Here is a 25,307-nt window from a genome sequence, read left to right as displayed (position 1 = left end):
GGGTGTTAGTTTAGGGTTGTAGCTGCCTGGAGGTGAACTTTTATTGCGGTTTTGAAGGAGGATAGAGATGCCCTTTCTTTTATACCTGTTGGGAGTGCATTCCACATTGATGTGGCATAGAAAGAGAATGAGTTAAGACCTTTGTTAGTTTGGAATCTGGGTTTAACGTGGTTAGTGGAGCTCCCCCTGGTGTTGTGGTTATGGCGGTCATTTACGTTAAGGAAGTAGTTTGACATGTACTTCGGTATAAGGGAGGTGTAGCGGATTTTATAGACTAGGCTCAGTGCAAGTTGTTTAACTCTGTCCTCCACCTTGAGCCAGCCCACTTTAGAGAAGTGGGTAGGAGTGAGGTGGGATCTGGGGTGGAGGTCTAGAAGTAACCTGACTAGCTTGTTCTGGGATGTTTGGAGTTTAGATTTGAGGGTTTTGGAGGTGCTAGGGTACCAGGAGGTGCATGCGTAATCGAAAAAGGGTTGAACGAGAGTTCCCGCCAGAATCCTCAAGGTGCTTTTGTTGACCATAGAGGAAATTCTGTAGAGAAATCTTGTTCGTTGGTTAACCTTTTTGATTACTTTGGTTGCCATTTTATCACAGAAAAGGTTAGCCTCTAGAATGGAACCTAGGTAGGTGACCTCATCTTTCCTGGTGATAACAATGTCACCCACTTTTATGGTGGAGTCATTGACTTTCTTAAGGTTGATGTGGGACCCAAACAGGATGGATTCTGTTTTACCCAAGTGTATGGATAACTTGTTGTCAGCGAGCCAGGTGCAAGTTCTACAGAGCTCAGCACTGAGAATTTTCTCCACCTGTGACTTGTCCTTGCCGGATACCAGCAGGGCAGAGTCATCCGCAAACAAAAACAATTCACAGTCGCATGCCGATGAAAAATAATCCGTACAGTCCTGTAACGGCTAACACAGGGATGTCCAAAGTGGGGGCCGGGGTCCATTTGCGGCCCGCAGCTTATTTTTACTGCAACGACTGACGGCACAATCTTCAAATACTGTTTCAAAAAAAAAAAAGTGGTATAAAAAAGCAAACAGGTGAAATGTAACGAGAACAAGTTGCAATTAGGGCTGCAACAACTAATCGATTAAATCGATTAAAATCGAATATTAAAATAGTTGCCGATTAATTTAGTCATGGATTCGTTGGATCTATGCTATGCGCAGAGGTATTTTTTTTAAATAAACCTTTATTTATAAACTGCAACATTAAAAAACAGCTGAGAAACAATAATCAAAATAAGTATGGTGCCAGTGTGCTGTTTTTTCTCTCTCAATAAAATACTGGATAGGATAGAAATGTAGTTTGTCTCTTTCATCAGATTATTAATCGATTAATCGAAGTAATAATCGACAGATTAATCGATTATCAAATTAATCGTTAGTTGCAGCCCCAGTTGCAATGTTGACTAATAATACAAAGCTGCCATGCAGGCTGTTTTTTCTTTAAAACGGTCATTGTTCAGAAAATAATAATGACTCAAAATCAATGTTATAAATTATTGACTCCAATTACTTCACATCAAAATGATTTTTGGGGGGGAAATAACGCATATTTTGTGTGTTTGCCATATAAAAAAACTGTTTTCTTTGACAAAAAGGGCATAAAACAAACAAAAAAAAAACATAATAAAATTGTAAAACCTTATAATCGACAAATCTGAAGTTGACTTAGAGACTTAAGCATTGAAGGGAAAACAAAAAAAAGTATGACTTATTTTTAATACTTTTTTAATGATTTCCAATCATTTTAGTAGGACTTGAAAAAAAACTGTCCTTGCTCAAAAATGATAATGAATTAATATCAACAGTGTTTCCCATATACTGCCAAGATACCAGTGGCGGTAGGGGCGTGGCTATGGTCACCATGACATCATCGAGTAATTTGCATAATTTACTACAATATGATTTTCTCTAAAAAGGCTCAAAAAATGTATACTTACTAATTAATAATAACAGTTTTGTTTAAACGTCCATCCATCCATCCATTTTACAATATAATTACAACACGTTATGTACATATTTATATACAGATTTGAACAATAAGTTAGTCACTGAAATATATTTATTAATTGTGGTTCTTACAAAAAATATATCTTATAAAAATATAAAAGCTAAAATGTCTCTTAAAGCTCTGCCCCTTTAATTAGTGCATTCTAAATAATTTAACTACTACTACAACCATATTATTTACCAGCAACATAAAGTGAAACAGAGGCAGAGGTGTCCTGCCACAGTCAGTAACAAATAAACAGAAAACACTAGTGGTGGTATAGACACAAAGCTTCATCAAACATCAAAGAGCTCCAAAAATCTTGATCCTACACTTCTCTTTTGCAAAGTAAATCTGAACAGCCGATATGGGCATCTACATCAACTATATGATTTGCCTGAGAAGCTTGACAGGACACACACAAAAAAAAAAAAATTAATAAAAAAATTAATTAATTAAAAAAATAAATAAATACAAATTTTTAATTTTTTTTTGTGGCGGCCTTAATTATTTCGTGGCGGGCCACCACAAATAAATGAATGTGTGGGAAACACTGATCAATGTTGTTCTGAATTATTGATCTATTTAAGGCTCCAATTAACCAGACTCTCGTCAGATACCGTATTTTTCGGACTATAAGTCGCAGTTTTTTTTCATAGTTTGGCCGGGGGTGCGACTTATACTCAGGAGCGACTTATGTGTGAAATTATTAACACATTAGCGTAAAATATCAAATAATATTATTTATCTCATTCACGTAAGAGACTAGACGTATAAGATTTCATGGGATTTAGCGATTAGGAGTGACAGATTGTTTGGTAAACGTATAGCATGTTCTATATGTTATAGTTATTTGAATGACTCTTACCATAATATGTTACGTTAACATACCAGGCACGTTCTCAGTTGGTTATTTATGCCTCATATAACGTACACTTATTCAGCCTGTTTTTCACTATTCTTTATTTATTTTAAATTGCCTTTCAAATGTCTATTCTTGGTGTTGGGTTTTATCAAATACATTTCCCCAAAAAATGCGACTTATATATGTTTTTTTCCTTCTTTATTATTCATTTTCTGCCGGTGCGACTTATACTCCGGAGCGACTTATAGTCCGAAAAATACGGTACTTGTAGTTCGCTGAGCTCCACACAAGGATCTGGGACTTCTCAATAGGAGATGTATTTCAGAAGGCGGGGCCTTGTAAAAAAAAATCATTGTATGTGATTGGATAAACCACATGTCCGTTATCTTGAATGAGGTGCTACTTCAACCACTCACATCCAAATCAACCCATGACGCTGGGAAATCCAAAACAGAACAGCCGACATATTGGATAACGACAGAGCGAAAAGTTCTCTGTTCATCTTTTAAAGAATTAATATTCAATAGATTCGACAAAACAGTTGCAATAGCAGACAAAACAGTTCCAATAGCAGAATCAACATCAGCACACGACCCCTCGCTGCGTGCATCGTTGTTTGAATCAAACAGTCGCTTCGGCGCTACGTCACATCTATGAAATCCCACCCGGCGATCCTGATTTGGTTCATTATTTTTTGCTATCTTGAAGGAGTTTGCATTGCCCTCGATCCCAGATCCTTGTGTGGAGCTCAGCGAACTACAAGGATATGGCGAGCTCCAATTGCTTCACATCAGTACTATCTATCTATCAAAAATTCCACTTTAACAATTGTTTTGGGTAAATTGTCGCATATTTTATGTTTTTGCCATGAAAACAGGGTTTTGGTTAAAAAAGGGCATACAACAAAAAAACAAACAAAACATTTCTAGAGATATTTTTTAACATTTTCATGACTGAAACCCAAACTTAAGGGAAGCCCTAAAGCAGGGGTCCCCAAACTTTTTGACTCCGGGGCCGCATTGGGGTAAAGCAATTTGGCTGGGGGCCGCGCTATATATATATATATATATATATATATATATATATATATATATATATATATATATATATATATATATATATATATATATATATATATATATATGTATATATATATATATATTATATGTAAATGTGTGTGTGTGTGTGTGTATGTATGTATATGTAAATGTGTAAATATGTGTATATATTATATGTGTGTGTGTATATATGAATATGTTTATGTATATGTCCATGTATATATATATGTGTATATATATGTATGTGTCATATATATATATATATATATATATATATATATATATATATATATATATATATATATATATATATATATATATATATATATATATATATATATATATATATATATATATATATGTGTGCATTCATACATATATATATGTATTCATACATATATATTCCTCGCGCACTAATTGACTTAAAGAGCGCACTTGCTGCATGTCATATTATCGATGGTAAAATGCATGTTTAGACAATATGATTAGCCTGAGTGGCTAGGAGACGGTAGAAAATGGACTAGTAAAGACAAATTTGAAAAATAATAATAATAAAAAAATATATATATATATATTTTTTTTTAAACTTGGGATTTCCTGCGGGCCGGATTTTGGACGCTGGGGGGCCGTATCCGGCCCGCGGGCCGTAGTTTGGGGATCCCTGCCCTAAAGGTTAAAACAAACATATATATTGTATTTGTTTGGTAAATGAAAGATAACAAAATGGCCCCTGCATGATTAATTTTATTAGTGTGTGGCCCTCAGTGGAAAAAGTTTGGACACCCCCTGTGCTATCAAAGGAAGACATTTTGTCCCTTCTACACTAAAAACAAATAGTCTGAATGTGTGTGTGTGTGTGTGTGTGTGTGTGTGTGTGTGTGCACACGCGCGCTGAAAGAGAGGAGTGTCTTCTCCTCCGCTTTGGTAAATTGTTCCAGGAAAAGTCCGATGTCATCACGACTAAAACTTGCTGCGGTATGAAGCCTGTTTCATCAATTCTTCCATACTTGTGAGCGCCATTAATGCACTCCTCCTCGCAAATACTTTTTTTTTTTTTTTTTTGCAATTCCACAGCGATTCCCTCTTGTCTTTCCACACTGGTCTGTTGTCTTTTGGGGATAAAATGGACAAAATTTGTCAAAAAGCAAACATGCTGAGGTGCTGAGAAGGGAGTCGGGACTATAGTGTACTGCACAATATGTGACGTGGAGGGCAAATGCTGCGCCTTGCTTGGTGCTTGCAGGCGTGACAGAAAATGAATGAATGAAGCGTTCGTAAACAGAGACATGCTTTGCACATGGCGGTATATTTGGCTGCTACTACACTGCAAAAACTGAAATCTAAGTAAGATTAAAATATCTCAAATAAGGGTGATATTTGCTTAATTTCTGTCTGATAAGATAATTCTTCTCACTAAGCAGATTTTATGTCAGAGTGTTTTACTTGTTTAAAGGGTGTTGGTCCTAAATGATCTCAGTAAGATATTACAGCTTGTTGCTGATATTTGATGACCTATATTGAGTAAAACATGCTTGAAACTAGAATATCAACTGATGCAAAGCTGTGTCATCAACACTCACAAGAATAAAACTACTTTTTTAAAGTAATAATTTCTTACTTCAAGAATGACAAAAAAAAATCATGATGCCGAGCGCATATCATTATGTCAAGATAATGGCACTAGCATTTACTTAACAATATTGTTCAACAAATTGAGCAAAAAGGTCTCATTTGTTTTTCTACCAAGAAAAGTGCACTTGTTATTAGTGAGAATATACTTATTTTAAGGTATTTCTGGGTTCATTGAGGTTAGCTAATTTGACTTGTTTTGGAAAGCCGAATGTTCTTGTTCTATTGGCAGATAATTTTGCTTAGTTCAAATAAAATACCCCTAATTTTTGTATTTTTCTTTTCTTGTTTTTGAACACTGACTTTTTACAGTGTACCGGTTTAAAGCTTTAAAAAAAGCACATGCAGTTAGCAAAGTCATCCAAAAGATGGCGCAATAGTACAAACTAACACCTTTTCAGTGTATTTGCTTGGTTTAAAAAAAGATTTGTTTTATGGACATCAGCGAAGAAAAATCCATAAATTAGCCACACTGTTTTATTAGCTGCAGGGTTCAAAGCGTAGGAAAAGAGTAGCGGCTTATGGCCCGGAATTTACAGTAAATGTTTGCCGTGACTTGGAGGTAACTTGGGCCCTATGATTTAACGGAATCACAGATTTAGGCCAATAAAAACAGAATCAACTATTGAATCACAACCCTATTGTTGATGTTGAATTATCCATTTGCAAGTAGAGTGTTTGTCCCGTCTTTATCAAAATATAACTATAAATGTCAACATTGTGTATGTGCTGATTCATTTATGATTGTTTATCAAAATATAACTATAGATGTCAACATTGTGTATGTGCTGAAAGATTCATGTATGATTGTTTATCAAAATATAACTATAGATGTCAACATTCTGTATGTGCTGAAAGATTCATTTGATTGTTTATCAAAATATAACTATAGATGTCAAGATTGTGTATGTGATGAAAGATCCATTTATGATTATTTATCATAATATAACTATAGATGTCGACATTGTGTATGTGCTGAAAGATTCATTTATGATTGTTTACCAAAATATAACTATAGATGTCAACATTGTGTATGTGCTGATTCATTTATGATTGTTTATCAAAACATAACTATAGATGTCAACATTGTGTATGTGCTGATTCATTTATGATTGTTTATCAAAACATAACTATAGATGTCAACATTGTGTATGTGCTGATTCATTTATGATTGTTTATCAAAATATAACTATAGATGTCAACATTGTGTATGTGCTGAAAGATTAATTTATGATTGTTTATCAAAATATAACTATAGATGATTGTTTATCAAAATATAACTATAGATGTCAACATTGTGTATGTGCAGAAAGATTCATTTATGATTGTTTATCAAAATATAACTATATATGTCAACATTGTGTATGTGCTGAAAGATTAATGTATGATTGTTATAAAAATATAACTATAGATGTCAACATTGTGTATGTGCTGAAAGATTCATTCATGATTGTTTATCAAAATATAACTCTAGATGTCAACATTGTGTATGTGCTGAAAGATTCATTTATGATGGTTTATCATAATATAACTATAGATGTCGACATTGTGTATGTGCTGATTCATTTATGATTGTTTATCAAAATATAACTATAGATGTCAACATTGTGTATGTGCGGAAAGATTCATTTATGATTGTTTATCAAAATATAACTATCAATCAATGTTATTTATATAGCCCTAAATCACAAGTGTCTCAAAGGGCTGTAGATGTCAACATTGTGTATGTGCTCAAAGATTCATTTATGATTGTTTACCAAAATATAACTATATATGTCAACATTGTGTATGTGCTGAAAGATTCATTTATGATTGTTTACCAAAATATAACTATAGATGTCAACATTGTGTATGTGCTGAAAGATTCATTTATGATTGTTTATCAAAATATAACTATAGATGTCAACATTGTGTATGTGCGGAAAGATTCATTTATGATTGTTTACCAAAATATAACTATAGATGTCAACATTGTGTATGTGTTGATTCATTTATGATTGTTTATCAAAACATAACTATAGATGTCAACATTGTGTATGTGCGGAAAGATTCATTTATGATTGTTTACCAAAATATAACTATAGATGTCAACATTGTGTATGTGCGGAAAGATTCATTTATGATTGTTTACCAAAATATAACTATAGATGTCAACATTGTGTATGTGTTGATTCATTTATGATTGTTTATCAAAACATAACTATAGATGTCAACATTGTGTATGTGCGGAAAGATTCATTTCTGATTGTTTACCAAAATATAACTATAGATGTCAACATTGTGTATGTGCGGAAAGATTCATTTATGATTGTTTACCAAAATATAACTGTAGATGTCAACATTGTGTATGTGCTGAAAGATTCATTTATGATTGTTTATCAAAATATAACTATAGATGTCAACATTGTGTATGTTCTGAAAGATTCATTTATGATTGTTTATCAAAATATAACTATCAATCAATGTTATTTATATAGCCCTAAATCACAAGTGTCTCAAAGGGCTGTAGATGTCAACATTGTGTATGTGCTCAAAGATTCATTTATGATTGTTTACCAAAATATAACTATATATGTCAACATTGTGTATGTGCTGAAAGATTCATTTATGATTGTTTACCAAAATATAACTATAGATGTCAACATTGTGTATGTGCTGAAAGATTCATTTATGATTGTTTATCAAAATATAACTATAGATGTCAACATTGTGTATGTGCGGAAAGATTCATTTATGATTGTTTACCAAAATATAACTATAGATGTCAACATTGTGTATGTGTTGATTCATTTATGATTGTTTATCAAAACATAACTATAGATGTCAACATTGTGTATGTGCGGAAAGATTCATTTATGATTGTTTACCAAAATATAACTATAGATGTCAACATTGTGTATGTGCGGAAAGATTCATTTATGATTGTTTAGCAAAATATAACTATAGATGTCAACATTGTGTATGTGTTGATTCATTTATGATTGTTTATCAAAACATAACTATAGATGTCAACATTGTGTATGTGCGGAAAGATTCATTTCTGATTGTTTACCAAAATATAACTATAGATGTCAACATTGTGTATGTGCGGAAAGATTCATTTATGATTGTTTACCAAAATATAACTGTAGATGTCAACATTGTGTATGTGCTGAAAGATTCATTTATGATTGTTTATCAAAATATAACTATAGATGTCAACATTGTGTATGTTCTGAAAGATTAATTTATGATTGTTTATCAAAATATAACTATAGATGTCAACATTGTGTATGTGCTCAAAGATTCATTTATGATTGTTTACCAAAATATAACTATAGATGTCAAGATTGTGTATGTGCTGAAAGATTAATGCATGATTGTTTTATCAAAATATAACTATAGATGTCAACATTGTGTATGTGCGGAAAGATTCATTAATGATTGTTTATCAAAATATAACTATAGATGTCAACATTGTGTATGTGCTGAAATATTCATTTATGGTTGTTTACCAAAATATAACTATAGATGTCAACATTGTGTATGTGCTGAAAGATTCATGTATGATTGTTTATCAAAATATAACTATAGATGTCAACATTCTGTATGTGCTGAAAGATTCATTTGATTGTTTATCAAAATATAACTATAGATGTCAAGATTGTGTATGTGATGAAAGATCCATTTATGATTATTTATCATAATATAACTATAGATGTCGACATTGTGTATGTGCTGAAAGATTCATTTATGATTGTTTACCAAAATATAACTATAGATGTCAACATTGTGTATGTGCTGATTCATTTATGATTGTTTATCAAAACATAACTATAGATGTCAACATTGTGTATGTGCTGATTCATTTATGATTGTTTATCAAAACATAACTATAGATGTCAACATTGTGTATGTGCTGATTCATTTATGATTGTTTATCAAAATATAACTATAGATGTCAACATTGTGTATGTGCTGAAAGATTAATTTATGATTGTTTATCAAAATATAACTATAGATGATTGTTTATCAAAATATAACTATAGATGTCAACATTGTGTATGTGCAGAAAGATTCATTTATGATTGTTTATCAAAATATAACTATATATGTCAACATTGTGTATGTGCTGAAAGATTAATGTATGATTGTTATAAAAATATAACTATAGATGTCAACATTGTGTATGTGCTGAAAGATTCATTCATGATTGTTTATCAAAATATAACTATAGATGTCAACATTGTGTATGTGCTGAAAGATTCATTTATGATGGTTTATCATAATATAACTATAGATGTCGACATTGTGTATGTGCTGATTCATTTATGATTGTTTATCAAAATATAACTATAGATGTCAACATTGTGTATGTGCGGAAAGATTCATTTATGATTGTTTATCAAAATATAACTATCAATCAATGTTATTTATATAGCCCTAAATCACAAGTGTCTCAAAGGGCTGTAGATGTCAACATTGTGTATGTGCTCAAAGATTCATTTATGATTGTTTACCAAAATATAACTATATATGTCAACATTGTGTATGTGCTGAAAGATTCATTTATGATTGTTTACCAAAATATAACTATAGATGTCAACATTGTGTATGTGCTGAAAGATTCATTTATGATTGTTTATCAAAATATAACTATAGATGTCAACATTGTGTATGTGCGGAAAGATTCATTTATGATTGTTTACCAAAATATAACTATAGATGTCAACATTGTGTATGTGTTGATTCATTTATGATTGTTTATCAAAACATAACTATAGATGTCAACATTGTGTATGTGCGGAAAGATTCATTTATGATTGTTTACCAAAATATAACTATAGATGTCAACATTGTGTATGTGCGGAAAGATTCATTTATGATTGTTTACCAAAATATAACTATAGATGTCAACATTGTGTATGTGTTGATTCATTTATGATTGTTTATCAAAACATAACTATAGATGTCAACATTGTGTATGTGCGGAAAGATTCATTTCTGATTGTTTACCAAAATATAACTATAGATGTCAACATTGTGTATGTGCGGAAAGATTCATTTATGATTGTTTACCAAAATATAACTGTAGATGTCAACATTGTGTATGTGCTGAAAGATTCATTTATGATTGTTTATCAAAATATAACTATAGATGTCAACATTGTGTATGTTCTGAAAGATTCATTTATGATTGTTTATCAAAATATAACTATCAATCAATGTTATTTATATAGCCCTAAATCACAAGTGTCTCAAAGGGCTGTAGATGTCAACATTGTGTATGTGCTCAAAGATTCATTTATGATTGTTTACCAAAATATAACTATATATGTCAACATTGTGTATGTGCTGAAAGATTCATTTATGATTGTTTACCAAAATATAACTATAGATGTCAACATTGTGTATGTGCTGAAAGATTCATTTATGATTGTTTATCAAAATATAACTATAGATGTCAACATTGTGTATGTGCGGAAAGATTCATTTATGATTGTTTACCAAAATATAACTATAGATGTCAACATTGTGTATGTGTTGATTCATTTATGATTGTTTATCAAAACATAACTATAGATGTCAACATTGTGTATGTGCGGAAAGATTCATTTATGATTGTTTACCAAAATATAACTATAGATGTCAACATTGTGTATGTGCGGAAAGATTCATTTATGATTGTTTAGCAAAATATAACTATAGATGTCAACATTGTGTATGTGTTGATTCATTTATGATTGTTTATCAAAACATAACTATAGATGTCAACATTGTGTATGTGCGGAAAGATTCATTTCTGATTGTTTACCAAAATATAACTATAGATGTCAACATTGTGTATGTGCGGAAAGATTCATTTATGATTGTTTACCAAAATATAACTGTAGATGTCAACATTGTGTATGTGCTGAAAGATTCATTTATGATTGTTTATCAAAATATAACTATAGATGTCAACATTGTGTATGTTCTGAAAGATTAATTTATGATTGTTTATCAAAATATAACTATAGATGTCAACATTGTGTATGTGCTCAAAGATTCATTTATGATTGTTTACCAAAATATAACTATAGATGTCAAGATTGTGTATGTGCTGAAAGATTAATGCATGATTGTTTTATCAAAATATAACTATAGATGTCAACATTGTGTATGTGCGGAAAGATTCATTAATGATTGTTTATCAAAATATAACTATAGATGTCAACATTGTGTATGTGCTGAAATATTCATTTATGGTTGTTTACCAAAATATAACTATAGATGTCAACATTGTGTATGTGCTGATTCATTTATGATTTTTTATCAAAACATAACTATAGATGTCAACATTGTGTATGTGCGGAAAGATTCATTTATGATTGTTTACCAAAATATAACTATGGATGTCAACATTGTGTATGTGCTGAAAGATTCATTTATGATTGTTTACCAAAATATATCTATAGATGTCAACATTGTGTATGTGCTGAAAGATTCATTTTCTAACATTGACTTACTCGCCGAGTTGGTGTTTCAAGGACTCAGAAAAAAGATAAAAACAAATAATATCAAGATAATATTTGAATGGGAAACACTAAACATTAAAAGTATGTCAAACAAACCTTTAATGAAGTGATCACTGCAAACTTGTGCGTTCTGCGACTCTGCTCCCTTGGACTGGAGTGTGTGCCACTTTTCTTGTCTTCTTTCGTAAAATCTTGCACTCTCCCGCCCTTTTTGTTTAACTCTCGAAAAACTCGGAAGAAAAGTTTATCCTTTTTGCGATTTGGACAGCCGAAAACAACACGAGCACAGGGCATTTTTTCTTTGAGAAAGGCTAAATGGCGCCTGGTACCCATTGAGAACAGAATTAGCTTGACCACCACGCCTATTTAATGACCCGGACATGACATCATGTGAAGCCAAGCAATACATGTCATATATCATTAGTAATACAAAGATATGATCAATTCAGAACATATTTGTATGTAAGAATATTGAACGACTGAGTTAAGGATGATTGTGTTTGTGTTTCTCAGAAAGATTCCGCCTACGCCATGACATCATCTGTTTGGTTTCACCTGAGGCGGCAATGAGTGATGGGTTCAGACCTGTTGTTGATCACATCTCAGCACACTTTCACTCCCTCCTCAGGTGGAATATTGCCAGTGTTTTCATGATACATTATGACAAACTACAACGCCCTTGCCATGAGTACACATCACATCAGCGCTGACTTACTTTGTCGGTCTTGTCCTCAGAGAAGGGGTTCTGACCGGGATCCTGGTCGATCCCTCCTCCGATGCTAAACCCCAGAATCAGATTTTCTCCCTGCCGCAGCTTTTGGATCTCAATTCTTTGCTGTTTGACAGAACAAGGACAGTCAATCAGTATGCATGATGAATGTTTGGAAACAACAGGTGAGACATAACGGTCAGCAACAAACGGTTGAAGCGAGACAGAAGCGGCGCGCCACTGTCGGTGGGTGACACTGGACAACAGCTGCAGACTGGAGGACTCGGATTGTGCGACGTGTTTGTGTGGCGAGTAACCAGACATTCCATCAGTAGTGTGGCTGATACAATGAAGAGGCCTGGAATTCTGCCTGGAAGCTCAATGAGGTTTTCATTTAAACGGACTGACAGAGCTGCCATTTTACTAGAAATAGTCGCCATTAGGCTGAAAACTGTCGATATTGATATTTTTTATGACCTATCAAAAAAACTAAACAATTTCAACACTTTTATTTCAAATATAGCCTTCCTTTTATTATAACCCCTCGGCTATCAAGGCAGAAAGGAAAGAAAATGTCAACACAACCATGGAAAACACTCAATGTAAACCAAATTGTTAAATCACATTGAACACTTAACCTCTTTAAATGAAGGTGCAAAAATAAGGAATATGAAAGAAATGCTTATTAAATTGTAACACAATAGTGCAAAGTGTGACAGCCTAAACATAGAGAAACCTGAAAAGAACTATTTGATCTGCCGTTTCTTTTCTGCTCTGCCCCCCTCTCCTTCGTGGAGGGGGGGGGGGGCAGGTTCGGTGGCCATGGATGAAGCGCTGGCTGTCCAAAGTCGGGACCTGGGGTGGACCGCTCGTCTGTGCATCGGTTGGGGACGTCTCTGCGCTGCTGACCTGTCTCCGCTCGGGATGGTCTCCTGCTGGCCCCACTATGGACTGGACTCTCACTATTATGTTAGATCCACTATGGACTGGACTCTCACTATTATGTTAGATCCACTATGGACTGGACTCTCACAATATTATGCTAGATCCACTATGGACTGGACTCTCACTATTATGTTAGATCCACTATGGACTGGATTCTCACAATATTATGTTGGATCCACTATGGACTGGACTCTCACAATATTATGTTAGATCCACTATGGACTGGACTCTCACTATCATGTTAGATCCACTATGGACTGGACTCTCACTATTATGTTAGATCCACTATGGACTGGATTCTCACAATATTATGTTGGATCCACTATGGACTGGACTCTCACTATTATGTTAGATCCACTATGGACTGGACTCTCACAATATTATGTTAGATCCACTATGGACTGGACTCTCACTATTATGTTAGATCCACTATGGACTGGACACTCACAATATTATGCTAGATCCACTCGACGTCCATTGCACTGGTCGCCCATGGGGCGGGGGTCCCCACATCTGCGGTTTCCTCCAAGGTTTCTCATTGTCCCATTGGGTTGAGTTTTTCCTTGCCCTGATGTGGGATCTGAGCAGAGGATGTCGTTGTGGCTTGTGCAGCCCTTTGAGATACTTGTGATTTAGGGCTATATAAGTAAACGTTGATTGATTGATATTTTATTTTTCTAGGGCCAGGAAGTTACAGCTATGTATATAAGGTGGTGTGGTATTACCGGTCTTGGTGGTGACGAGCGCCTTGCATCATTTACAGAAAATAATCGGTATCGGCCGTGAAAAAATACCTATCGTTCGATCTCTAATAATTAATTAGTCATTTGTAACTGCCTGAGACTATGAAAGTAAATTATTTTTATTATGATAACTATTTCATTACATTTAACTGCGTTGATTGCTACACATTTTATATTTGCATTCCAAGTTAAGAGGTCATACAACTTTTTACACACACAAAATCTAAATTTTCTTCCACAGAGAGATTTTTTTTTACACTATTTCAAATTGCAAAATACACTGTACACTGCAGTGTTTTTCAACCACTGTGCCGTGAGATACAGTCTGGTGTGCCGTGGGAGATTATGTAGTTTCACCTACTTGAGTTAGAAATATTTTTTGCAGTGTGCAGGTAAAAAGGTATCTAATGCTTAAACCGAAAATAAACAAAAGGTGAGTGCCCCTAAGAAAAGGCATTAAAGCTTAGGGATGGCTATGCAGAACGAAACTAAAACTGAACTGCCGACAAAGTAAACAAAAACAGAATGCTGGACGACAGCAAAGACTTACTGTGGAGCAGAGACGGTGTCCACAAAGTACATCCGCACATGACATGACAATCAACAATGTCCACACGAAAAAAGATAGCAACAACTTAAATATTCTTGATTGCTAAAACAAAGCAGGTGCGAGGAATAGCGCTCAAAAGGAAGACATGAAACTGCAACAGGAAAATACCAAAAAACAGGAAAAGCCTCCAAAATAGGAGTGCAAGACAAGAACTAAAACACTACGCACGGGAGCACAGCCAAGAAACGCAAAATAAGTCACGGCGTGATGTGACAGGTCGTGACTGTACACCTACTTTGAGACAAGAGCTATAGTGATGCATGCTTGGTTATGGTTTAAATTCATATCCAACGACTTGTTATTGTCTACTGAGTTTAATTTCTTAATGATATCTGCTGGTGGTGTGCCTCCGGATTTTTTCAAAGAAAAAAACGCGCCTTGGTTCAAAAAAGGTTGAAAAAAAATGGTATACTTTGTAGTCACACATGTACTGAGAGGGAAACCAACCAAGTCAAAACATTTTTAAGGTAAAAGACAAAACAAAATAGTTCGGTAAAAACACAAAGGGTTGCCAAAAAGAGACAACTGTTTCATTTGCAAGGTCAAGACAAATACATAGAATACTGTATAATATGACACATATTTGACCTCCTGCTGTAGTGCACCTGGTCGTAATTATGATAATTCCCAGGACACGTGAAGGCAGCACCGTTTCAACAGTTTTATGGAAGGAGCAAAAACGACGGTGACGCCCATTGATATGTCAAAAACATTTCACACATTTGAACAAAAAAATCATCATTTTTGCAAACTTGAATTACATAACTGTGTTATTCATTTGGCCTAACGTCCGAAATTAGTGCGAAATAATTCGATCGTGCTTGGATGTCTTGAAAGTAATCTTTGGAATGATGAAATAAATAAGTAAGCATCGATTGAAGGAGTTATTTGACGCTATTATTATGTCGTTATTAATTATATTCAGTCGATGCAGAGTAAAAAATTAAATAAAAAAAAGAGTACTATCTTAGCTGAAACTTGGCGTCAGAGTGTGAACAATGGAGTTACGTTGAATCATGTTCCAGTTGAGTTCGACTCTCAAACTTACCACAACTGCAGTCACCGGCTGTCCAGGAATGAAAGACATTGTTGGACTGGAATGTTTTGGAAAATAAACACATAAAAAGCAAACAGTGGCGTTGAGGGAGAAAAAAAATCCGAAGCGGGGTAACTTCCTTGGTGATTGCTAAATGAGTTTAAAGCAGGCTAGCAGGGAAACAGGGCGTGGTCTCGGGATACAACCACCGGTGCATTCTGGGCGATGTAGTTGATTTACGGTAAAAAGCTACGTAGCCTTTCAAGTTTTCCAATGGTGCTATTTTGAATGGCGTTTTCGTGTCCCAAAATTAAATAATATAAAGAAAAGTAACAAAAGAAGATAATTATTTGAGATGTGAAATAGTTTATCAAAATGCAATCCTCGGGAGACAACCACCCTGGTGCATTGTGGGTGATGTAGTACTGTGTTGTGTAAAAGCTAAATCGCCTCTCTATTGCAGTGGTTCTCAACCTTTTTTCAGTGATGTACCCCCTGTGAAATTTTTTAAAATTTAAGTACCCCCTAATCGGAGCAAAGCATTTTTGGTTGAAAAAAAAGAGATAAAGAAGTAAAATACAGCACTATGTCATCAGCTTCTGATTTATTAAATTGTATAACAGAGCAAAATATTGCTCATTTGTAGTGGTCTTTCTTGAACTATTTGGAAAAAAAGATATAAAAATAACTAAAAACTTGTTGAAAAATAAACAAGTGATTCAATTATAAATAAAAATTTCGACACATAGAAGTAATCATCAACTTAAAGTGCCCTCTTTGGGGATTGTAATAGAGATCCATCTGGATTCATGAACTTAATTCTAAACATTTCTTCACAAAAAAATAAATCTTTAACATCAATATTTATGGAACATGTCCACAAAAAGTCTAGCTGTCAACACTGAATATTGCATTGTTGCATTGTAATGAATGGAATAGCCTACTTGATTCGATGTTCAGTTTATGAATTTACATTCATATTTTGTTGAAGTATTGTTCAATAAATATATTCATAAAGGATTTTTGAATTGTTGCTATTTTTAGAATATTTTAAAAAATCTCACATACCCCTTGGCAGGGGCGCCGCTAGGGATTTTGGGCCCCATGAAAAGAATCTTTACAGGGCCCCCAACACAGCGGCAACATTATAATTTCATCATCATTAGGGGCCTCTCTGGGCCCCCCTCCATCATGGGCCCGTAGAATCCGTCTCCTTTACCCCCCCTTTTCGGCGCCCCTGCCCCTTGGCATAACTTCAAGTACCCCCAGGGGTACGCGTACCCCCATTTGAGAACCACTGCTCTATTGTATGTCAAGTATTTTCAAAGGTGCCATTTTGTATGTTTTTGTTTCTGGGCCAAAATAAAATAATTTCAAGTCAAGTAAAAAAATAGATAATCAAAATATGTCATTTTGAGATGTGAAATACTTTATCGAATTCCTCATTATTTAATCAAATTGTGAAACACAATCTTAAACAACTATAATGATTAGATGAGATTAGTTTATTTCAAAGGGGACAATGCAATTTCATAAAGCACATGACTACACATGGTTAAAAAAGCCAGAATTAGCCAGAAGGCCAGTTTTCATCTGTAGTCCCGTGGCCATGATGTAAAAAGGCAGTACAATTACAATTTAAAAGTTAAAGAAAAGAAAGAGAGAGAAAAAGAACACACAATACATATACAATATGATAAAAAATAAAATACAACATCAAAACATAACATTTATCTTAGCCTCAAAACAGGCTCATCTGTTAGTGCTGGCAGCTGTAGGCGTTGATAAGCCACATTTTTCAATTTTTTTGTGAAGGCCTTGTAAGTTGTGACCAGTTTTAACCTCCTCAGGTACTGAGTTCCACACATTTGCACTCCATACTGACCAGGCTCACTTACTTAAAGTGCTCCTGTGCAGAGGAATATAACAGTCACCTCTGACGGAGCCTCGAGTGACACGCTCACGGCTGTTTCTTTGGCTGATGAACTCTGCCAGAGGATCTGGAGCCAATTCCTGCAGTACTTTATAGGTCACTTTTAAGTCTGCAAATGTGTGAAGACTGTCCAAGTTTAAAATACTGTATTTTTTTTTAGAATGTCACAGTAATGATAGTGCCTAGGTTTTTTATCCATAACCTTAATTGCTTGTTTGTACAAGATTTCCAATGGGTTTCTTTTAACTCTGACCAGCCTGAATGAAACAATATACTAAATACTTGTTCATTAGCCATTTAACGCATTTCATAATCAATGTATATTTTTAATGATTCTATATTTATTTTCATGACATTTATAGTGATGTATTGCAATTTTGATTATTTAAATATATTAAAATGCTATTAAAATATAAACGTAGTGAATTAATAAAATATTTTCATTATTTAAAATAATAAACATCCAGCTAAATTGATAACAAAATATCAAATAATAAATTATGTGAAATCAATTAACATTTTTAATGGATTTTAAAAAAAAAATGTTATATGGCATTTCTCTGCTGACATTTAGATTTATTTAACAATAGTTTGGTATTCAAATAATTAAATATGCCATTAAATCAAAATAAATTAAATTAAATTATGTATTTAATCATTAACATCTATTGCTAAATAATGAAGGAGTTTTGTGCCAAAAAATGATGGATATATATGTATTATTTTTTAATTTAAAAATATGTAATTACATATTTATGTTTTCTGTGACTAAATTGAATAATATGAAGTTAATAAATAATCAAAAACGGAAGTAATTAATCAAGATATAAAATATTTAATTAAATTTCTTACTATTTAATTCAACTGCGAAACCCATAATAAACACATTTAGCATCGCCATATTCTGTTGATTTATTCCATAACCAATAAACACATTTCATAAATAATATACAATATATTTGTAATGGTTTTTTATTTATTTCCATAACATTTTTGCATTGGTTTATTGGCATTTCTATGATTTAAATACATTAAAATGTCATTTAAATATACATTTAATGACGTAACTAAATAAATGTATCATTTAAAAAAAATAAACATAAAGCCAAATAAATTCATCACAAAATATTAAATAAGAAATAAATAATAAAACATATTTTTAATCATGTAATTATATTTTTCTAGTGACATTCAACATACTTTTAATGATATTTTGCTCATTTAATACACAAAAATAGCAATAAAATCAATACACACATCATTAAATATAATTTATCATTAAATATTATTTATTCGCCAATTTTTTTTCACAGACAAAACCAAATCTGATAAAGGTGGAATATCTGCTGAACTGATAAAAACACACGGCAATAAAAATCAAATATCCTTACTATTTATTAGGGCTGCAAATCTTTGGGTGTCACACGATTTGATTCAATATCGATTCTTGGGGTCACGATTCGATTCAAAATCGATTTTTTTCGATTCAACGCGATTCTCGATTCAAAAACGATATTTTCCCGATTCAAAAGGATTCTCTATTCATTCAATACATAGATTTCAGCAAGATCTACCCCAGTCTGCTGACATGCAAGCAGAGTAATAGATTTTTGTAAAAAGCTTCTATAATTGTAAAGGACAATGTTTTATCAACTGATTGCAATAATGTACATTTGTTTTAACTATTAAATGAACCAAAAATATGACTTATTTTATCTTTGTGAAAATTTTGGACACAGTGTGTTGTCAAGCTTATGAGATGTGATGCAAATGTAAGCCACTGTGACACTATTGTTCATTTATTTTTGTTTTTTATAAATGTCTAATGATAATGTCAATGAGGGATTTTGAATCACTGCTATGTTGAAATTGTAACTAATATTGATACTGTTGTTGATAATATTCATTTTTGTTTCACTACTTTTGGTTTGTTTTGTGTCGTATTTGTGTCTCCTCTCAATTGCTCTGTTTACTGCAGTTCTGAGTGTTGCTGGGTCGGGTTTGGTTTTGGAATCGGATTGCATTGTTATGGTATTGCTGTGTATTGTTTTGTTAGATTGATAAATAAAAAAATAAAATACAAAATAAAATAAAATAAAATTAAATTAAATTAAATTAAAAAAATTAAAAAATATTTAAAATTAAAAAATTTAAAAAAAGGAAAAACAATTAAAAAAAATGTATTTTTTAAAAATTAATTAATTTTTTTAAAATTACAAAAAAATTATAAAAAAATTATAAAAAAATTAAAACAAAATACAATTTTTTTACTAAAAATTAAAAACAATTAAAAAAAAATAATTGTAAAATAAATACAATTAAATTAAATAAAAAAAAATAAAAATTAAAAATTAAAAAAAGGAAAAACAATTAAAAAAAATATATTTAAATTTTTTTTTTTTAAATTACAAAAACATTATAAAAAAATTATAAAAAAATTAAAACAAAATAAAAAAAATTTTTTGCTAAAAATTAAAAACAATTAAAAAAAGAATTGTAAAACGTTTTTTTTAAATTACACAAAAATAAAAATAAAAAAATATTAAAAAACAATTAAAAAAATATTAAATACAAATTTAAAAATTGTTTAAAAAATATTGAATTTTTTTTTTAAATACTACAAATTTAAAGAAATATTATTAAAAAAAATAATTAAAAAAAATAAAAAAATTTTTTTAAATAATTTAAAAATAATTTAAAAATAATTTTAAAATAATTTAAAAAATTTTTTTTAAAAATAATGTAAAAATAATTAAAAATACAAAATTAATTAAAAAAAAAATTACAAAATAATTACAAAAAATTACAAAATATTTAAAATAAAATTAAAAAAATAAATCGATTAAAAAAAAAGAGATTTGATTCTGAATCGCACAACGTGAGAATCGCGATTCGATTATTTCCCACACCCCTAATATTTATGTTACTTTGGTGCCTTTAAAGACACACTGGGATCACACTTCCGCTCACAGTTTGGCAGTCAGACACGTGTCTGCAAAGTCGCTCGGTAATTGGCCGGCTGGCAGGCGCGCGCTCCTGTGCACATCCCAGCTGGTACCTGTCGAGAAGACGCTGATTGACCGTCGCGCGCATAATCGAGCCGCCATGGAGTTATTAACTCGATATCTGGACAGGAGCAACTCGGTCAGGTCAGTTTCATTTTCAAGCGTCTTATTTCCTCGTTGCTGCCAGACAAAGAGGAAGTGTTCAAAAAGTTGATGGGATTAAAAAAACAGATAGATATTGCCGAGCCATGCTACTTAATCAAGCTATTGGCAGTTAGCAGCTGATGAATCAAATATGTCCTGACGCTAAAAGTCAACACTAAAGGTAAATATTGAACTTCCTGAAGAAACTTTGGACTTTGAAAGGAACCAGTGTCTTTTTTTCACCTTATGGACTTCTTGAAAAACATACACTTTGCTCCACTGAATTATTCACTTCTGCTTTCTCCTTCACCATTGGCACTTTTTGCTGCACTTCTGCTCTTAATTGTAGGCACAAAAATGCTTTGTTTTCTTGTCTTCGTCTTCAAACTAACACAACCTGTCAGATTCCTCCTACTGTATTTGGAAATGCATCCATCTGATACTTTTTCAAACAGCTAAAAATGCAAAAAACAACAACAACAACACTCCATACTAATGCTGGTTGATCTATATGCCTGTACAACACTAACATTGTCAGTATGCGGAGTAAAACTGATACAAAAAAATAATTCCCTATGTTAGTATCTCAATATGTTGAGTAAAAGTAGTATTAAAAACAGTATGTGGAATAAAACGCAGACCCACAACGTGTAGCATGTCAGTATGTGGAGTAAAACTGTCACAAAAAACTTGACCTGTGTTCCTATCTCAGTATATTGAGTAAACGTGGCATTAAAATCAATATGTGGAGTAGAACTCTGACCCAAAACGTATAACATGTCAGTATGAGGAGTAAAACTGACATAAACTATTTCCCTGTGTTCGTATCTCAGTATATTGAGTAAACGTGGCATTAAAATCAATATGTGGAGTAAAACTCTGACCCAAAACGTATAGCATGTCAGTATGTGGAGAAAAACTGACACAAAAAACAATTTCCCTGTGTTCGTATCTCTGTATATTGAGTAGACGTGGCATTAAAGTCAATATGTGGAGTAAAACTCTGACCCGAAACGTATACCATGTCAGTATGTGGAGAAAAACTGACACAAAAAACAATTTCCCTGTGTTCGTATCTCAGTATATTGAGTAAACGTGGCATTAAAATCAATATGTGGAGTAAAACTCTGACCCGAAACGTATACCATGTCAGTATGTGGAGAAAAACTGACACAAAAAACAATTTCCCTGTGTTCGTATCTCAGTATATTGAGTAGACGTGGCATTAAAATCAATATGTGGAGTAAAACTCTGACCCAAAACGTATAGCATGTCAGTATGTGTAGTAAAACTGACACAAAAAACAATTTCCCTGTGTTTGTATCTCAGTATATTGAGTAAACGTGGCATTAAAATCAATATGTGGAGTAAAACCCTGACCCAAAACGTATAGCCTGTCAGTATGTGGAGTAAAACTGACACAAAAAACAATTTCCCTGTGTTCGTATCTCAGTATATTGAGTAAACGTGGCATTAAAATCAATATGTGGAGTAAAACTCTGACCCGAAACGTATACTATGTCAGTATGTGGAGTAAAACTGACACAAAAAACTATTTCCCTGTGTTCGTATCTCAGTATATTGAGTAAATGTGGCATTAAAATCAATATGTGGAGTAGAACTCTGACCCAAAATGTATAACATGTCAGTATGAGGAGTAAAACTGACATAAAATTACAAATGTTGATACTTTGTTTCTTAGACGGTAACAAATGTTGATACTTTGTTTCTTAGACGGTAACAAATGTTTATATTTTGTATATAGACTGTAACAAATTTTGATACTTTGTTTCTTAGACCGTAACAAATGTTGATACTTTGTCTCTTAGACCGTAGCAAATGTTGATATTTTGTATATAGACTGTAACAAATGTTGATACTTTGTTTCTTAGACCGTAACAAATGTTGATATTTTGTATATAGACTGTAACGAATGTTGATACTTTGTTTTAGACCATAACACATGTTGATACTTTCTTACACCGTAAAAAATGTTGATACTTACTTTCTTAGACCCTAACAAATGTTGATACTTTGTTTCTTAGACCATAACAAATGTTGATACTTTGTTTCTTAGACCGTAACAAATGTTGATACTTACTTTCTTAGACCGTAACAAATGTTGATACTTGCTTTCTTAGACCGTAACAAATGTTGATACTTTCTTAGACCGTAACAAATGTTGATACTTTCTTAGACCGTAACAAATGTTGATACTTACTTTCTTAGACCATAACAAATGTTGATACTTACTTTCTTAGACCGTAACAAATGTTGATACTTTGTTTCTTAGACCGTAACAAATGTTGATACTTTCTTAGATCGTAACAAATGTTGATACTTACTTTCTTAGACCGTAACAAATGTTGATACTTACTTTCTTAGACCGTAACAAATGTTGATACTTTGTTTCTTAGACCGTAACAAATGTTGATACTTACTTTCTTAGACCGTAACAAATGTTGATACTTACTTTCTTAGACCGTGACAAATGTTGATACTTACTTTCTTAGACCGTAACAAATGTTGATACTTTGTTTGTTAGACCGTAACAAATGTTGATACTTTGTCTCTTTAGACCGTAAAACATGTTGATACTTTGTTTGTAGCTCAACCACAACTGTGGACTTGATCAAAGAAGAGAGGCTGAGGGATGATTTGAAGTATTACTTCATGAGCCCGTGTGAGAAATACAGGGCAAGAAGACACATCCCATGGAAGTTGGCGGTCCAAATCCTCAAGATAGTCATGATCACCACACAAGTACGTACCTGAACATGAATAAATGAACACACATTTGTTATCTTGTACCAAACCACACACTTTGTTTTATTGTCGTTTGATTATACAAGCATGAACATGAACTTTGATCTCTTCTGCTGCTGACAGCATTTAAATTATTTCCTCTGTCTGACGCAATAATGTAATTTGGGTTTTTTTTTTCTGGTGGAAACAAAACCAACAAAAAGATCCACAGAGTTGATGATTGAAAAGGAAAATTACTTTATAGATAATTTATTGTTTAACTGTACAAGAAATGCTTAACATTTGATTTTTGGTGAACGTTGTACAAGTGTAAAAATAAGAAACTTACAAGTCACAGACATCACATAATTTGCAGTTCAAACAAAGATTTGTGGAAAAATATCCCTCAAATTTGACTTCAAAACATGACGTGAGACATCAGCAAATCCGTGACGGCAGAAGGAAATTATGACGATCATCTTCTAGGCAGCTGTTTTTTGACGTACGGTATTAGGGCGGCCAAGTACAATCAAACCTCAATTTAAGAGTGTTTTGAAATAAGAGCTGTGTCTCAGCTCATTTTTATGCTGTCATTTGCACGTCAACATTTGAGTTCCAAGCATCCCTGCCATTGGTTGGCGTAGTGAATGTCACAGTAAACCCCGTAAGATCCACCCAAAACATATTGTCTAATAATAATTATGTGTGTGAATCTTTGGGCTCCTCATGATTCGATCCCGTTCCAATTCCCAACGGCCCTAACTGCAATATGGCGCTCAATGAAAACAAGCTTGACACCACTGCTCTCAAACCTAAAATATGCCTCTCACAGTTATTAAACACATTTACGATGAAGTTTTTACACATTAAAAAACTATTACAGTACACAGCATTGTACTCACACGACATCACGTCTTGTCAATGCATCTTTCTGCGGGCTTCTTTGCTCTTCTTTTTTGTTTCACCTGCAGATAGCGCCATTAAACACTTTTCTTTAAGGCATAAGTGTACTCTACTTTAAAAACTATGGGTGCACAAAAAAAATGATTCACACTCGAATCGCGATCCTTATTCATCTTGATTCTGAACCCATTCATAATTTTCAGAAATTAATTTTAAATTTTAAGAAATGTTTTTAAGCCATCTTTATGCAATAAGAAGAAGCTTTTCTAACCTGAAACTTGTTTTGAAAAAGTTCCATTATAACTATTATACCAAATAATACATTGCGGGAATTGGTTTGAATTGAGAATCCATTTTGAATCGAATCGTCACCCCAGGAATCGGAATCGGATAGAATCGCTACGAGCCCAAAGATTTACACTCCGACTATAAACACATATAGTCGGCCATTTCCAGTTCTTAGTTGTGTTCTAATGTTTAATTG

At 32.8% G+C, this 25,307-nt stretch overlaps 2 protein-coding genes across 2 annotated transcripts in view; one reads left to right on the top strand and one right to left on the bottom strand.

Annotated features, from left to right (window-relative positions):
* The window catches only part of LOC133634845 (tax1-binding protein 3), a 17,597-nt gene extending 1,306 nt beyond the window's left edge, over positions 1-16,291 (bottom strand). Inside the window, exons 1-2 of the mRNA XM_062027484.1 lie at positions 16,106-16,291; positions 12,766-12,885 (exon numbers count right to left, since the gene is read on the bottom strand). Of these exons, the coding sequence (XP_061883468.1) occupies positions 12,766-12,885; positions 16,106-16,144 (159 nt within the window). The 5' untranslated portion in view covers positions 16,145-16,291. The remainder of the gene's footprint in view (positions 1-12,765; positions 12,886-16,105) is intronic.
* A 4,736-nt stretch (positions 16,292-21,027) lies between these two features.
* The window catches only part of LOC133635099 (mucolipin-2-like), a 29,086-nt gene continuing 24,806 nt past the window's right edge, over positions 21,028-25,307 (top strand). The window contains exons 1-2 of the mRNA XM_062027869.1: positions 21,028-21,175; positions 23,785-23,938. Coding sequence (XP_061883853.1) covers positions 21,132-21,175; positions 23,785-23,938 — 198 coding nt within the window. The 5' untranslated portion in view covers positions 21,028-21,131. The remainder of the gene's footprint in view (positions 21,176-23,784; positions 23,939-25,307) is intronic.

Source organism: Entelurus aequoreus, linkage group LG19 (genome assembly GCF_033978785.1).
Source record: "Entelurus aequoreus isolate RoL-2023_Sb linkage group LG19, RoL_Eaeq_v1.1, whole genome shotgun sequence".
Lineage (NCBI taxonomy): Eukaryota > Metazoa > Chordata > Actinopteri > Syngnathiformes > Syngnathidae > Entelurus > Entelurus aequoreus.
Note: the sequence above shows the minus strand (reverse complement) of the source record. Positions and strands in the feature narration are given on the sequence as shown.